Source organism: Gymnoscopelus microlampas, assembly GCF_963454915.1.
Source record: "Gymnoscopelus microlampas genome assembly, chromosome: 16".
Classification (NCBI taxonomy): domain Eukaryota; kingdom Metazoa; phylum Chordata; class Actinopteri; order Myctophiformes; family Myctophidae; genus Gymnoscopelus; species Gymnoscopelus microlampas.
The window spans coordinates 38,906,115-38,922,945 of NC_139953.1; the positions used below are offsets into that span (position 1 = coordinate 38,906,115).

The 16,831-nt window shown below is 43.0% G+C and overlaps 1 protein-coding gene across 2 annotated transcripts in view; it reads right to left on the reverse strand.

Moving 5' to 3' along the window:
- The window catches only part of ppp2r5a (protein phosphatase 2, regulatory subunit B', alpha isoform), a 98,148-nt gene that overhangs the window by 22,140 nt on the left and 59,177 nt on the right, over nucleotides 1-16,831 (reverse strand). For both annotated transcript variants that reach the window (XM_084083103.1, XM_084083104.1), the window contains exons 3-4: nucleotides 3,824-3,925; nucleotides 2,884-2,976 (exon numbers count right to left, since the gene is read on the reverse strand). In XM_084083103.1, coding sequence (XP_083939229.1) covers nucleotides 2,884-2,976; nucleotides 3,824-3,925 — 195 coding nt within the window. The remainder of the gene's footprint in view (nucleotides 1-2,883; nucleotides 2,977-3,823; nucleotides 3,926-16,831) is intronic.

Here is a 16,831-nt window from a genome sequence, read left to right on the forward strand (position 1 = left end):
CTTAGTTGCCTTATTTATTACTTGATAAGACTGTAACTGGCGTCTGCCACAGCAGGCAGGCAGGCAGAGAACTAGGGTGTGATCTGTTTGTGTCTCTTTCAGATCCCTGTCCCCCCCTTCTCTTCCTGACTTCCTTTACAGTGTGTGTGAGCCCTCTATAGTTTTAAGGTAAAGGCCTTCTGTGCCTCCGAGCAAGGGCGAGTGGTAGAGGGAAGGGAATAGGAATTCAAACCGGAGCACGGCAGCTCAGAGCTCAGACACCTGCAGTCTTGTCAGTGCTAAGAGCGGAGGACGATCACAGCTAGATAGAGATCCACTGCACCAATGTTTGCTGGACACACTAGGTCAGTGGTTCTCAAACGGCGTGCCCAGTAGTGGCGGGGTCGTTGGAGAGCGATTTGTTCGAAGTGATTCGGCCTTTTGTGTAAGTAGTAAGTAAGCCTTTGCCGAGCCCTGAGGCCCGTAGAGGGCAGGAGCCTATCTCCTGTTCCCTTAGCGTGAGGCAGCTTGATGTACAAGCACACCCCCTGGACATGACGCTAGTATGTCACAGGGACTTAACCCAATCCAACCCTTGTCTTTTGTGGTGAACGGGAACAAATTCGGTCACTTCCTTCAAGACGTTATCGAAAATGACAATGCACAAAAACCCCAGGGAAGAGGTCCCTGAAAGTTGAGTTGAATGAATGAATTTATTTGGTGATAATAGGAAAGAGCATATCAGCACTTCCGTACATACAGCAGAAACAATATCACAGAGGATAAAAAAACACAATAAAGCCCTAAGGCTTATTTCCATTGTGGTCCTCTTAACACATTGCCTGCCAAAGATGTTTTAAAACGTCATTTTTGATTATTTTTTTTACACAGAACCAGGAATAACGTGATATTTTTTTCTTCACAGAAGCATAGTGAAACCCTCCGTGATTAGCAACCATCAGGGGATCGATCATACTGGAGATAAAAATATCAGATCACAAGCTCACAGCACGTCACTTTGTGCCACGCTGCGAGCTACACCTGCTATTTTTGACAAATACACGTCAATTTGGGGGTCCTTGACTTGAAAAAAAGTTAAGAGAACCACTGGGGTGATACGACTCACACCTCACAACGGCCATGTACTGCAGGTTCTGCAACCAATTTCTCATTCACAGACAGTGTTGATTTCGTCGACTAAAACTATGACGAAAAATGTTCATCAACTACCTTTTAATCACTGACGAAAACTAAACAAAAACTAAAATAAAAACTAAGATATGATGACTAAAACTGACAATTTCGTCAACAAATAAAAACTAGACTAAAATGTTAGTGAGGGACTAGTGGAGAAGAGATCCAGTAGAACTAAAAGACAAGTCATTTTATGCTTGGTTGTGCCGATCTACAAGCGACACGTTGAGAGCTTGTAGATCGGCTATTTTCAGAGCGCAACCAAGTGTAAAATCAGCCATTACGACGCCATCAAGGCACCGCCAACATACATTTTAGTCGACTAAATCAACTGTAGACTTAGTCGATTAAAATCTTATGATATTTAGACGACTAAAACTAGACGAATACTAAAACATTTCAGATGACTAAAATATGACTAAAACAGAATTTTATTCAAAAGACTAAAAACTAAATCAAAATTTGCTGTCAAAATCAACACTGGACCTAGACACTACAGGTCGGTGGGGCCGGTGTCTCAGCCATTAGGGCCAATTGATCGAACCAAAGCTGTGACTTCATCACTCAGTCATCACAGTCAATATTCAGTCTACACTGCTGGCCTCACTGGTCCGGGCCAAAAATAAAACAACTCTCTCTTGTCCCCTGGGTGGGCTGTCGTGAAATGCCAAGCCAGGCACAGCCCCCAGCTCCACTTAAATAAAGTCATCTCATCATGTCATCGTGTGGGGCCGGAATTCAGTATGTTTTTTTCTGTCCATTGTTAAGTAACAGAAAATAAATGTTCTTAAGCTTTGTCACAGGACTCAAGATATCTGAATAACAGCCAGCCTACAACAGCCACTAAGAAAGTCATTCAAGACTCAGAGCAGAGCAGCCATGTTGTCCCATGAGTGTGTCTTTTAGGTAGATAGAGTCTGGCTGTCTCTTGCATTTCTTCTGCTGTTTTAACCACATGAACTCTAGCATAGCATCCCTATTCTGCGCATGTCATAATAGGTGGACATTCGCCGGAAATAACCGATCTACAAGTCTACAACGCGTCGCGACACAACACGTTGTGAGCTCGTAGATCAGTTCGTTTTGGCAAAGAGGGCACCAAGTAGAGACCCCTGGGGGGGGGGGCTCTGCTCCATGAAGTTTATAGGGTTAAAGGGATAGTTCACCCAAAAAATGATTGAGCCAATTTTGATGACCAGCGAACCGGCGAAGTCCGGCCCCTCTGGCCTCTCCTCTCGGCTTCTCTCCTCTCCTCCTCTCCTCCCTCCCCGCTTTGCTTTGCGGCCCTAACCTCTAGTCCCAACCTCCCAACCTCGGTCATGTGATAAAGAGGTCAGACTTCCTGTATCTGGTTGCTATGGCAACCTGCCAGATCAGGCTGAGGGTCTGATAGGCGAATCAGAGAATCAATCAAGCCAAGAGTCCACTGATCACTGATCGAGGTGAGGTAAGATGCCTAAAACATAGTCATAGTAGTCATATAGTACTAAGATAAGATAGTAAGATAGTAAGATAAGATAAGATAATGCGTTCATATTGCAAAAGGTGAAGCTGAAGCCTGAGAGTGGCCTGTACTGACGCAAGAGGAATGACTTGCTAATGCAAGTCATTTGGCATAACAACAACTCCACTCAAGAGTGCAGACGCCGGCGCCATGTTAAATCACACCGGCTCAGCAAGAAAAGAGCTTAATGCAATGAAGACACTTACCTGAAGAACAAACCTCTGATCAATGTAGCGCTTTGCCATGCTCGGCTGGAAATCTGGGTTCTCCAGGAAGCGCAGGAGAAACTCATAGACGAGCTGTGGATATAGAAGCAAAAACGAAAAGTTAATGAGAAAAACACATCCTACACCACAGCCAAACCAGCTGAAGTTATGAAAGCTCATTTATACTTTGTCGCACAAGGGATGTGTGTGACTGTCAACTAGAGCAGGGGTTTTCAATCAGTGGTCCGGGGACCACCAGTGGTCCTTGACGGGGTTCCAGGGGGTCCCCCAGCCAAATTAATAGTTAGTAACCAAATTGACCCTTATATGTCTGTAACTCTGAGAGTTAAATGAACACTGATGATGGTGATACAGTGTAGATTGGGACCCCCGATAAACCTAAATGGTTGAGTCCCTGGCATATCTTTTCAAATGGGGGGTCCGTGGGCTAATATGTGTCAATTTGGGGGTCCTTGACGCGAAAAAGGTTGAAAACCGCTGAACTAGAGCTCTTCACGGGTCCAAAATGACGGACCCGGACGGCCCAGTGAATTTAAGAATTATTTTCTAACCAAGTTATAAACAACATTTCTGTGTGCGGCCCCATGCAGTCTGTGTGTTGCTTTTCAACAGTTGCCAGGTTTAGCGAGAGAAACAAGCAACCAGGTTTATGAAAACAAGCCCAAAAGAAGCGAGCCCTTCGCCCCCGCCACGTCAGTGGCACATAGGTGTCAAACTCTAGAAGGTTCTGGTTATGCGGCCCGAATTTCTAGTAATGATACAATCCGAGACAATGGAACCGGAACCAACCCGGGTCCGAGTGATTATGGTAAAACACGGATCCGGATCTCGTGAAGAGCTCTACTGTCAACTCTTTTTTTTCCAGTACGACATTTTTGACAACTGTGCAAAAAAGAATAAAGTGTTTTCATAGTCTTACTTGTATGTGAGGCCATGAAGCCTCCAGCGTTGGCTCGTCTTCCTCTGGGTCAAAATCGGGGTTGTCACTTGGTGGAAGAGTCCGGAATATATTGGTGCAGATCTGGAGACAGAGAGGAGAAGAAGGATACTTGTTACATCCCATGGTATGTACTGTATGTAATGTGTCCTGTCCTATGCAAGTTTAGTGTGTCATGCCAGACAACTGACTGTGTCCTGTTCTATGCAAATCTAGTGTGCCATTCCCGACCTATGATTGGCTGATGGCATCCAGTTCTCTGTCCATTCTATTGGTCCGTGGCTCTCCAGCGTGGTGGGCCAATCAGAGAGCACCTTCAGTTACCAGTGGTCGATTGGTGGGGACTTCTCAAGCTACTGTGGACCAATCATGACTGTCTGATTCACTATTTAAGCTGGCTGCTGTTCACCTGTAGTACTCTCTCTCTCTCTTTGCATCTATGCATGTCCAGGCTTGGGCATGTTATTCAGTCTCAGACCATGTTTGACCTTTATGACAAGGGTAGGCAAGGTAAGATTGGGGAGGCTACATTTTGCACACATGTAGGGTACCTATATGCTGTCTAGAAACATCAGTAAGAGGGTATGTGCCAATTCTGTATTTTGTTAGTTTATTTAGTGTAGTAAGTTAAGTTAGGTTTGTTTTGGGTTATTCCCTTATTTCTGTATTAGATTAGGTAGGTAAGCTTTAACACACTTGAGTTATTAGTTTAAAGGTTTTTGTAATCACTGGCACTGCCCTGCCTCCCTATGTCTTGGTCCCTTCTGAAATTCAATTATTGTCAAATCACCTTAATGTAAATAAATCACTTTTCTTTGCACCATACCATCGTGTTTTGTTACTCCCTGTGCCCTAGACCTATAACAGGGTCGTAACAGATGGGGGCTCGTCCGGGATAAAATTTTCCCGTAAAGTGAATTTATTGACATTGGTGATTTGACTAGTGGTGCAATAATAACTGGTGAATTACCATTGATAATCAGGTTGAGGGATAATGGTAACCTTCGATATTGACCAGTTTGCAGCTAATCCAACATTAGAGGTACTAGACAAATGTCGTAAAGATGAACTGTTGCAAATAGCTGCTTACTACAAGTTACCTACTGCTAAACAAGACAATAAGACGGAGATCAGAACAGTGATTGTGTCTAAATTGTTTGCAGTGTCTCTCACTACTGAGGGAAGTCCTATGGCAGAGGGTGGTATACTGTTAGGGACGCCAAGTCCTCCTGCTCCTGAGGAGAAGGGAAAATCTCCTGGTACGCGCTCAAAGTATGAGCCTTTCTCTCCTGAGGATGAACCACAACTCAAAGTCCGGTTGGCCCGTCTCCAAATAGAAGCAGATGAAAGGAAAAGCAAACGCGAAGCAGAGTTAAAACTAGAGATACGTAGACTTGAGGTGGAAGCAGAAAAAGCTGTTCAGATGCACAAACATCAGTTAGAAGCCCAGCATGGGTTTGGTAATGTTGCGTCAAGTGTGCCAGCTCAGCCTATCAACATCTCTGGTCCAGTTGGTCCTACCATCCCATCGGTTTCTGTTGGGTCTGGTCTTCCCACTTCTCCTCCTTCAGTTCCACAGTCTTTCAATGTGAGTAAGAACATTTCATTGGTGCCACTATTTCGTGAAAATGAAGTTGACTCATATTTCAGTGTGTTTGAGCGCATTGCGGCAGCTCTCCAGTGGCCACCTGAGGTTTGGCCTATCATGTTGCAATGTAAGCTCTCTGGTAAAGCTCAAGAAGTAATTGCTGCTCTTCCTCTTGAGGACAGTTTGAAATATGACTCTGTAAAGGCTGCCATTATGCGTGCCTATGAATTGGTACCAGAAGCCTACCGGCAGAAGTTCAGAAATCTCAGAAAAGGTTCCAGTCAAACCTATGGTGAATTTGCTAGGGAGAAATGCACATTTTTTGATAAATGGTGTACAGCCTGTACGGTATCAGGTTTCGATTCCCTTCGAGAGATGATGTTACTGGAAGAGTTCAAGCAGTGTCTTCCAGAACGCGTTGTAACCTACTTGAATGAACAGAAGGTCACTACTTTGCATCAAGCTGCTATCTCAGCTGATGAGTTTGTGCTCACTCACAAGAGTGTGTTTCGCAGTTGGTCACCTGAAAGGTCTGCCATGTCCCGCCCAACTAAGGTTCAGAATGGGTCACCTGAAAAGTCAGCAGGGTCCCGTACCACTAATGTGTCTCAGCGTAAATTTTCACCACCTCCCGGGACACGATCCAGAGAGGAGCGAGAGTGTTTCTACTGCCACAGAAAGGGTCATGTTATTGGTAATTGTTTAACCCGAAAGCGCAAGGAACAGCAACAGTCTCAGGGTTCTAACCAGCAAAAGGGTGTGGGATTAATTAAAACCGTTCCCTCCCCAGCTACAAGTAGCATTGACGAGATCCCAGATGCTTGTTTCAAGCCATTTATGTCTGATGGGTTTGTATCTCTTACGGGAGATTCAAGTAATGAGCAACCCATCCGTATCTTAAGAAATACAGGTGGGGCACAGTCTGTTATGCTCACAAGGGTTCTGCCCCTTACACCTGAAACGGGCTGTGGGGCTAGTGCGATAGTCCAGGGAATAGAGATGGGATTGGTGCCAATGCCATTGCATCGTGTTTTTGTTAGGTCCAAGATGATCACTGGATTCTTTAATGTGGCTGTGTGCGCAGAGTTGCCTGTACAGGGGGTGGAGTTCTTACTGTGTAATGACATTGCCGGAGGTAAGGTGACTCCTACCCTGGAAGTATATGATCACGTTCCAAACAGCATTGAAGCGGATGATCTTGAGATCTCTTTCCCAAATATATTTCCAGCTTGTGTGCTCACTCGCTCCCAGTCTAAAAAGTGGAAAAAGGAGATCCCCCTGTTTGACACTGTGTTGATGCCATTGCTTGCCGGGGAGGAGTCTTCTGTGGGTGGTGTAGCGCCTTCACAGGGTGTTGGGGGAAATGGCAGGGGTGACACCACAGCAGATACTGAGCTCTCAATACCTGCCACTCGAGAGAAGCTCATTGGTGCACAACAGGCTGACCCGAGCCTTGCAAATTGTTTTGCTGCTGTGGTGAGCCAGAGTGTGGCAAATGAAAAAAACCCTGCCTACTTCCTTGATAAGGGTATGTTGCTGAGGAGATGGTCACCATCAGTAACAGAGAAACTAGACTGGGGTGGTGTGTACCAAATTGTTGTGCCTTCAATGTACCGTGATCAGGTGTTGTCCATAGCGCATGAGAATCCATGGTCAGGTCATCTTGGCATAACAAAAACATACAACCGTATCCTCCGTCACTTCTTTTGGCCTGGCCTAAAGTCCGATGTTGCTAAATTTTGCCGTAGCTGTCACACATGCCAGATTATTGGGAAACCAAATCAAGTCATTCCGCCTGCTCCTTTGTGTCCTATTCCAGTAATGGGCGAACCCTTTGAGCGCATTGTAATAGACTGTGTTGGTCCGTTGCCCAGAACCAGGTCTGGAAATCAGTTCCTTCTTACATGCATGTGTGCTGCTACTCGATTTCCTGAAGCAGTTCCCCTCCGCAACATTACAGCTAGATCAGTTATTAAAGCCCTGACCAAATTCTTCTCTACTTTTGGCCTAGCAAAACTTGTGCAATCTGATCAAGGTACGAATTTTCAGTCCAAGGTCTTTAAACAGGTTTTAGAGTCGCTGGGCATAGTACATGTAACTTCGAGTGCCTACCACCCAGAAAGCCAGGGGGCTCTGGAACGCTGGCACCAGACTCTTAAATCAATGCTGCGCAAGTACTGTCTGGAGAATGGTAACAATTGGGATGAGGGGATACCTTTTGTGTTGTTCGCTGCTCGTGAAACTGTGCAGGAGTCCACAGGGTTTAGTCCTGCCGAGTTAGTCTTTGGGCACACTGTCCGTGGTCCCCTTAAGGTATTGAAAGACAAACTGTTGTTAAGTACTGGATCCTCTGGTCAGAGTGTACTAGAATATGTCAGTCAGTTTAAGGAAAGGCTACACAAAGCCTGTACTTTGGCAAAAGAGTCTCTGGCCAGTGCTCAAACTACCATGAAGCAGCATTATGACCGTTCTGCAGTGTCCCGATCGTTTAAGCCTGGGGATAAAGTTCTAGCTTTGCTCCCCATCCCTGGTTCTGCTTTATCAGCTCGTTTTACTGGCCCTTACATCATTCAGGAAAAGCTCAGCGAGACAGACTATGTCCTCCATACACCTGAGCGAAGACGTAAGAGCCGGGTTTGTCACATTAACATGCTGAAGCTCTATCACTCCAGGGAAACCGGTTCCAGTCCAGTGTGTTCTCTTGACCCGGTTGCTGTTTGTCAAATGTCAACTATCATTGTTGAGCCTCAGGTCAGTGATGAAATTGAGTTGAAGGTGGGTAATACTAGTGTAAGATTACCAAATTCAGAGATGCTAACTGTGTTATCCCACCATTTGACCCATTTGAGAGAGGATCAACAAAAAGATGTGGTTGACTTAGTTAATGAGTATGTTGTGCTCTTTGGTGACATTCCTTCCCAGACCACAGTGTTGGAACATGATATAGATGTGGGTAATGCTGCTCCCATTAAACAACACCATTATCGTGCCAATCCCACCAAGAGAGCATCGATGAAAGCGGAGGTTGAGTATATGTTACAACATGGGCTTGCTGAACCCAGCTCTAGTCCTTGGAGTTCCCCCTGTCTAGTCCAGTTGAAGTCTGATGGGTCCCCAAGGTTTATTACAGATTACCGTAGAGTAAATGCTGTAACTGTCCCTGATTCTTACCCGCTACCGCGGATGGAAGATTGCATAGACAACATTGGTTCTGCTAAGTATGTGACAAAATTAGATCTGTTAAAAGGATACTGGCAGGTTCCCTTAACTGAGCGTGCTTCTAAAATCTCTGCTTTTGCCACTCCTGATTACTTCCTACAGTACACCGTCATGGCGTTTGGAATGCGGAATGCTCCTGCCACCTTCCAACGGCTAGTCAACATTGTCTTAAGTAATGTGCCAAATTGCAACGCATATCTTGACGACCTGCTGGTGTACTCTTCTGGGTGGGAGGAACATATGGAGACATTGAGGTTGGTGTTCAAACGTTTAGCACAAGCCTCTTTGACCATAAATCTTGCTAAGTGCGAGTTTGGTAAAGCTACCGTCACCTATTTAGGGAGAGAAGTGGGTCAGGGTCAGGTAAGGCCTGTAGAGGCCAAAGTCTCAGCCATGTTAAAATATCCTGCTCCCACAACAAGGCGTGAGTTACGCCGTTTTCTAGGCGTGGCCGGGTATTACAGGAGTTTTTGTAAGAACTTTTCTACTGTAGCCCATCCCTTAACTAATTTACTCAGTCCTACCCAGTCCTTTATTTGGACCAGTGATTGCAAGCATGCCTTCGAAAGCATCAAGAGTTTGCTATGTAATGCTCCTGTACTTTCTGCTCCTGACTTCACGCGTCCCTTTAAGTTGGAAGTGGATGCTAGTGGTGTGGGTGCTGGTGCAGTATTGCTGCAGGAGAAACTGGACGGCGTGGATCATCCAGTTGGTTACTTTTCACGAAAGTTTGACAAGTATCAGGTGAACTATGCCACCATCGAACAGGAAGCCTTAGCTCTTTTGCTGGCTCTCCAACATTTTGATGTGTATGTTGGATCCAGTCCCCTTCCTGTTACGGTATACACTGATCATAATCCCTTAGTTTTTCTGTCACGCATGTATAACCATAACCAGAGACTCATGCGCTGGGCTCTGGTACTACAGGAATACAACATTGATATTAAGCATAAGAAGGGATCTGAAAATGTAATAGCCGATGCTTTGTCTCGTGTTTAACTTAAACTTGTTAAACTTGGTAAACAAACTGAAGTTTGTTCTTTAAAGGGTGGGGATGTTACATCCCATGGTATGTACTGTATGTAATGTGTCCTGTCCTATGCAAGTTTAGTGTGTCATGCCAGACAACTGACTGTGTCCTGTTCTATGCAAATCTAGTGTGCCATTCCCGACCTATGATTGGCTGATGGCATCCAGTTCTCTGTCCATTCTATTGGTCCGTGGCTCTCCAGCGTGGTGGGCCAATCAGAGAGCACCTTCAGTTACCAGTGGTCGATTGGTGGGGACTTCTCAAGCTACTGTGGACCAATCATGACTGTCTGATTCACTATTTAAGCTGGCTGCTGTTCACCTGTAGTACTCTCTCTCTCTCTTTGCATCTATGCATGTCCAGGCTTGGGCATGTTATTCAGTCTCAGACCATGTTTGACCTTTATGACAAGGGTAGGCAAGGTAAGATTGGGGAGGCTACATTTTGCACACATGTAGGGTACCTATATGCTGTCTAGAAACATCAGTAAGAGGGTATGTGCCAATTCTGTATTTTGTTAGTTTATTTAGTGTAGTAAGTTAAGTTAGGTTTGTTTTGGGTTATTCCCTTATTTCTGTATTAGATTAGGTAGGTAAGCTTTAACACACTTGAGTTATTAGTTTAAAGGTTTTTGTAATCACTGGCACTGCCCTGCCTCCCTATGTCTTGGTCCCTTCTGAAATTCAATTATTGTCAAATCACCTTAATGTAAATAAATCACTTTTCTTTGCACCATACCATCGTGTTTTGTTACTCCCTGTGCCCTAGACCTATAACAGGGTCGTAACAATACTCATGAGACATCAGGACTAACTCGGGCAGTGTCCATACAAACACATTCAGCTGTGGGAGGGGAAGCTGGAGCGTGATTATTTGGAGTGAACCATGCCGTGGTGGTGTGTAAAGTGTTGTTGTTTCCATACACCATGGCTCGGTTTCACATAAGGTTCTCATAACCTCATTTTGGGCCCTACTCAGGACTCAGGAGGTAGTACTGTGCTAACCCTGAGTTCTGGGTGACTCAGGGTTAGCACTTATACTTTCAAAATGTTTCGTTGACGTACTTTGTGTCAAGCTCGTGAAAATGTGTGCAAATCCTGGAATATACAGTATATTGTTTTAAAGCGAACATTTTTAACTCAAATCTTTGCTTCTGGGGGGTCCCAGGGAACAAAATATTTTGAGATGGGGGTCGGCGGTCAAATACGTATCATTTTGGGGGTCCTTGACATTTAAAACTTTGAGAACCACTGATATAGAAACATACGTTTCTTTTTTCAGAATACTGTTGGGATTTAGAAGACATTTGTAGAATCGGCTTCAGGTCTTAATGGGTTAAAGAAAAAGGCTCCAGTGCCTTCTTTATTCACCATAGTTATCCTTGTCAAAATGTAGCCTAGCTCTTAGCTACGTCATGAGAACCTGATCATCTCTTAGATGTGACGAGGTGACTGGAATTAAATCAGGGTTTTTTAATACTTGCACATCTCTTGATATACAGTAACGGTGCCAGAGAGGTAAATATGATTCACTTTCAAATGACTTGTGATGCAGCAGCTCCTCAATGAAAGGAATTGTTTGTGGTTATGTCAACAGGTTCCCAAAATAGTGAGAACACGTTGGCATACAGGAACATCTTCTTATTATTCTTATTCTCCTCCAGTGTCTGTGTTGTAAAGTGTCAGAGCAGACCCGACAGGGCTTATGCAATGTAACAAAGTGCACACTGGATGAGGTGTTAAGCAGACGCCACAAAAAACACTAAACTAAACAACCTAGAAGTGTCTGAAGTGCTAAAAAGTGTCTGTGTTAACTGAGAAAACTGCATAGGTTCAACAATAAAATGTGCAATACATGCAAGCAGTGGTGGAAGTACTGTACTTTTCAGGTACAATTCTCAGGTACTTTTACTTTACTGGAGTATTTTCTATATCGTCCCACGATATATCGTGACACGTTTTCGTGACGATATGTATTGTCACAAAAACATTTTGAATAAAAATTATTTTGAATATATATATATATATATATATATATATATATATACCCACACACACACACACACACATATTTTCATAATAAAAAAGTGCCATACATCGTATCGTATCGATATCGTGAGCCCAATATCGTGTATCGTGAAATTAGTGTATCGGCACACCCCTAGTACATAGCAACAACTACATCTTGAAAGGTATAGTTACAAATAGGGGTTCCCGCCCTGAATGGGTTAAGTACATTTTGATGCCAATATTTTTGTACTTTTACTCAAATTACATTTTAAATTTTAAATTTGAATTTTATTCTTTTTTCACCACTGAATACAACAACAAAAAGCTTAGTCATTTCGACACCTAGTTTCTCATCATGTCCATGATGTTTATCCTACACACACAATAACAATTTTTCTCGTAATAATTATATTTACTTAACCCATTGAGACCTGAAGCCGATTCTACATGTCTCCTAAATGTCAACAGTATTCTGAAAAACGTATGTTTCTATATCAGTGGTTCTCAATCTTTTTCATGTCAAGGACCCCCAAAATGATATGTATTTTGCCGCGGACCCCCATCAAAATATTTTGTTACAGGGACCCCCAGAAGCAAAGATTTGAGTTAAAAATGTTCGCTTTAAAAATATATATATTCAAAGATTTGCACACATTTTCACGATTTTTCAAAAATAGCAGATCTACAAGCTCGTAGCACGGCACTCGGTGCCGCGCTATGAGCTTGTATATCTGCTATTTTTGAATAGCCCAAAGTGTAAAATAATGCTTTTTAGCTCAAATCTAAAAATGATACAGTTCCAGGTCTTAATGGGTTAATGAACTGGTGGGCCACCACAACCAGGCCATTTTTATAGTGGTACTCAAAGTGGGGTCCGGGGACCCCAATTTAATCGAGAACCACTATAAAAAAGGACCCCTGGCCTGGGGGTCCCTGGACCCCACTTAGAGAACCGGAGGTGGTGTAGGGAAATAGGGATTACAACCTGGTGACTAAGCGTGTTTGAGCAGAGCCAGAGATGAACGGACAATTAACAGCAAAACCAAACAGAGCCATTATGGATTCTGCACGAGCCACAAGTCCCTCTTAAAATTCTGTGATCCACACTGTGAGTGTAGACGGGTCATATGCTCCACTACTGCAGCCCGGTATTTTTAGACAGGAAGAATTGGAGAGAGTCACGCACAGCAGAAAGTCTGCCTTTTACTGTGTCTGTCTGTGTGTGTGTGTGTGTGTGTGTGTGTGTGTGTGTGTGTGTGTGTGTGTGTGTGTGTGTGTGTGTACAGTGGTGGTAAAAGTACTCAAATGTTTTACTTAAGTAAAAGTATCAATAGTGCCATGTTTAGAAATACTCTGTTACAAGTAAAAGTCCGAAATTCAAAACCTACTTGAGTAAAAGTATAGGTATCAAAATGTACTTAAAGTACCAAAAGTAGAAAGTACTCATTATGCAGAATGTCCCATTTCCCAACTTTTGAACTTTAGATCTGCTATATTGGAAATAGCAGATCTACAAGCTCACAATGCGTCACATCGCGATGCATTGTGAGCTTGTAGATCTGCTATTTTCAAATGGTGGAAATGTATATTGGGCTGAAGTGGTTAATGTATGTTTTGTAATAGCCTAATAATCAAAATCTATAAGTAACTAGTAACTTAAAGTTTTCAAATAATTGTAGCGGAGTAAAAGTATAATATGTACTTAGTTACTTTACACCACTGTGTGTGTGTGTGTGTGTGTGTGTGTGTGTGTGTGTGTGTGTGTGTGTGTGTGTGTGTGTGTGTGTGTGTGTGTGTGTGTGTGTGTGTGTGTGTGTCTCTGTCTGTCTGTCTGTCTGTCTGTGCGCATGCATGTGTACTAATTATGTATCACTGTACTGTACTGTACCAACTGTCCAGAATAAATATAGCAGAATACCTGTATAGTACTATATATTTATCATCATAGTAGAATTTGAGTTTATAAGACATTGTGAGGACAATGTCCCTGGTCCTCCTCACAAGACAAATGGTTGTTATTATGGTTACTCTGCTCTTATTTGGGGAGTTAGGCTTACAATTGGGAAAAGATTCAGGTTGGTGTCTGTTGGGTTTAGTTTTAGGCATTTATAGGTTAGGTTTAGGGGGGTTAGGTTAAAGGTTGTTACACACCGGGGCGATTTTTTCGTGCGAATAATGCGTTTTTTTTTTAAACCTTATAAAGTCAATGGCTCCGTACATGGAGCAAAAAAGCGAAAAAGCGAAGCGAAAAAGCGTCTTTTAATTATTCGGAACGAGTCCGAATTTTGCGTATATTCGCTATTTTCGCCGGTGTGTAAGAACCTTTAGAGTTATGCTTGATTTATTTATACTGTCTGGGACACATTGTGAGATTATAGATACTGTACGCTATATTTGCTCTGTGACACCGGCACACAACTAAATATGAGTCAGATAACAATGGCATTTATGAAATTGTCATCCTAAAATACTAAAAATGTTAATACAAACGTGAGTGTGTGTGTGTGTGTGTGTGTGTGTGTGTGTGTGTGTGTGTGTGTGTGTTTGACTGAGAAAGACAACGTCCAATTAACTATTGACAGCTGTGAGTTCCAAAACGGACAAGGACAGGACATTTTAAGCTGACAGTAGGGCCCAACTTTTGAATAGATTTCAGCAAAAAACACCGGGAAAAGAGACTCTCCCGTCTGCTCACTTTCACTCTGCATCGTCAGATCAGTGGCCTCACGTCTGTAACAACTCTTTAACCCATGGATACTCAAATACCTGAACCTGTGGGCCACATTACAAACATGGCAAGGAGCCAGGGGCCAGTTGATAAAATGACAACATTAACTCATCCAGTGCCACATGACGTCAAAGACATCATGAAAAAAAAAAAAAAACATGTTCAGAACCCAAGATACTGTATGATGATTTTAAGATTTGCTGCTCCATTCACTCTTTGTTTAACTTCTAACTTAAAAAGGCTGTATCTCGGCTCCTAAGCACTTTTTTTTACAATGAATTTTAGCTGTGGCACTCAGAGCCAAAATTCCATAAATAAGCTGGGCACTGAATGAGTTAAAGGGACAGTTCACCGAAAAAGAAAAATCTATCAATTAGTCACCCCATGGAGACTTGAATTCATGGATATTTTTTTTGTTTTTGTTACATTCCTAAACCAATAATTTGATGATTCCGGTAGGAGACACAAAGGAGACTCTTTGTGTCTCCTACCGTAACGGCTGCCGGTCATCAAATCATTCTCTTAGGAATGCGACAAAAACTTTTTTGATTGATTGATTGAATACTTTATTTAGAAGTTTGAAACAAGCCTATGGTTTGTTTCAATTGGGGTCCTTTGTACTCAATTCATAGTGATATTAAAGGGTTAAAATACCTGGGCCAACAGCCTGCAGTATGCCTGACACCTCACACAGAATAGCCTTGGCTAATGTCATACTGTCGATAATGTACTGTAGCTGCTCTGGTGTCACTAAACCGCAAACATGCCCCGGGTCAATTACGAGCGGCCCAATAATTCCCTTGCCTAATGAGCTCGCCTGAAATAACATGACACCACAGTTAGCTCTGAGTTCGGAGGTTGCGTTGTGAATTGGCCTTAGGCATGTCACAATTATTACATCTGCTATTTTCACTCTTTCGGAAAGCTCTCGGCCCATTTCCCGAAAATCTACGGTTTTGGACATAGAAGGTTTCCACCCAACAGCGTGGGATATGCTGTTTACATTCTAGAAATCTAGTGTTTGAACGGTTAAATCCTCCCCATGCCAACATTCAGAAAACAGCTAGTAAATAAGGTAAGAAACAAGCAGGTGTGCTTGCCTTTTTGTTTAGGCCAGTGGTTCTCAAACTTTTTCATGTCAAGGACCCCAAAAATGATATGTATTTGGCCGTATGAGATAGTATATCTGCTATTTTTGAATAGGCAAAGAAATACAAAATGACAGATGCGTTCCCGGATTCCCCAGTCATTTCCATATAATTATTGTTAAAGAAGCAACCGATATGGTCGTCTAGATATGGGCTTTGTATTGTCAACATCAGAAGTTATCCGTTTGCCCTAGCTTTAACAAAGTAGTTTTAGTTTGTTGTTTAATTCAAAAAATAAAAAATAAAATAAAAACTGCACCCAAGGCTGTGCTACTACTGTGTGATCTTGGCACTGAGTGTGCCACACTCGTAGCTGAAGGCCAGACAACAGTGACAACATGGCAGCAGAATAGCAGTTCCCTCTGGTGTATTCAAATCTACATTCATTATGATCTCCACTTTGAACAGTAGTACACCTTTCATCCTTTGCACATCAATAACACAAAAGCGTATCACTCAGTGAGGGAGGGACAGACAGTCAAACACGTCCTTGTCTGGTCCTTGCCGCCAGTCCAGACAACAACAAAAAAAAGGACTCCAGACTAGAGGGCATAAAGACCTGCATGATAATAGATCAATAAATGAGTGTAATAAGTGTGTGTGTGTGTGTGTGTGTGTGTGTGTGTGTGTGTGTGTGTGTGTGTGTGTGTGTGTGTGTGTGTGTGTGTGTGTGTGTGTGTGTGTGTGTACTTGTATTACTATGCTTGTGAGGGCCAACTGTCGTCCACAAGTGTAGTATAATTTGAGAAATAGACATAGTGAGGAAGATTTTTCTGGTCCTGACAAGAAAAAAACAACTATGTTTTATGGTAACAAATATATTTTAAGAGGTTACAATTAGGGAAAAGCTTAATATACTTAGTTGTACGCCAGTGTTGTGTGCACTGAAACTACAGGAGCTGATCTACAAGCTTACAACTCGTTGTAATCGCATTGTAAACTGGTAAAGAATGTCCAATTTAAAAAAAAATAGCATTCATAAAATCGCCGTCCTAAAATGTTGATGTCCTCAAAAATATAGTAATACAAATGTGTGTGTGTGTGTGTGTGTGTGTGTGTGTGTGTGTGTGTGTGTGTGTGCGTGTGTGTGTGTAGAGACGGGCAGAGATACAACTACCCTCGGCTACGTTTGCTGAATGTGGAAACAAAGGCAAAAAGAAAAGGGTCCAACCAGGAACGGGGGAGGAAAAAAAAAAAGTCAGACCCCAGCGTTGACAATGGGAGAGAGTGCAAAGAAAGCGAAGAGGAAGCTGTCACCTTGATGCAGT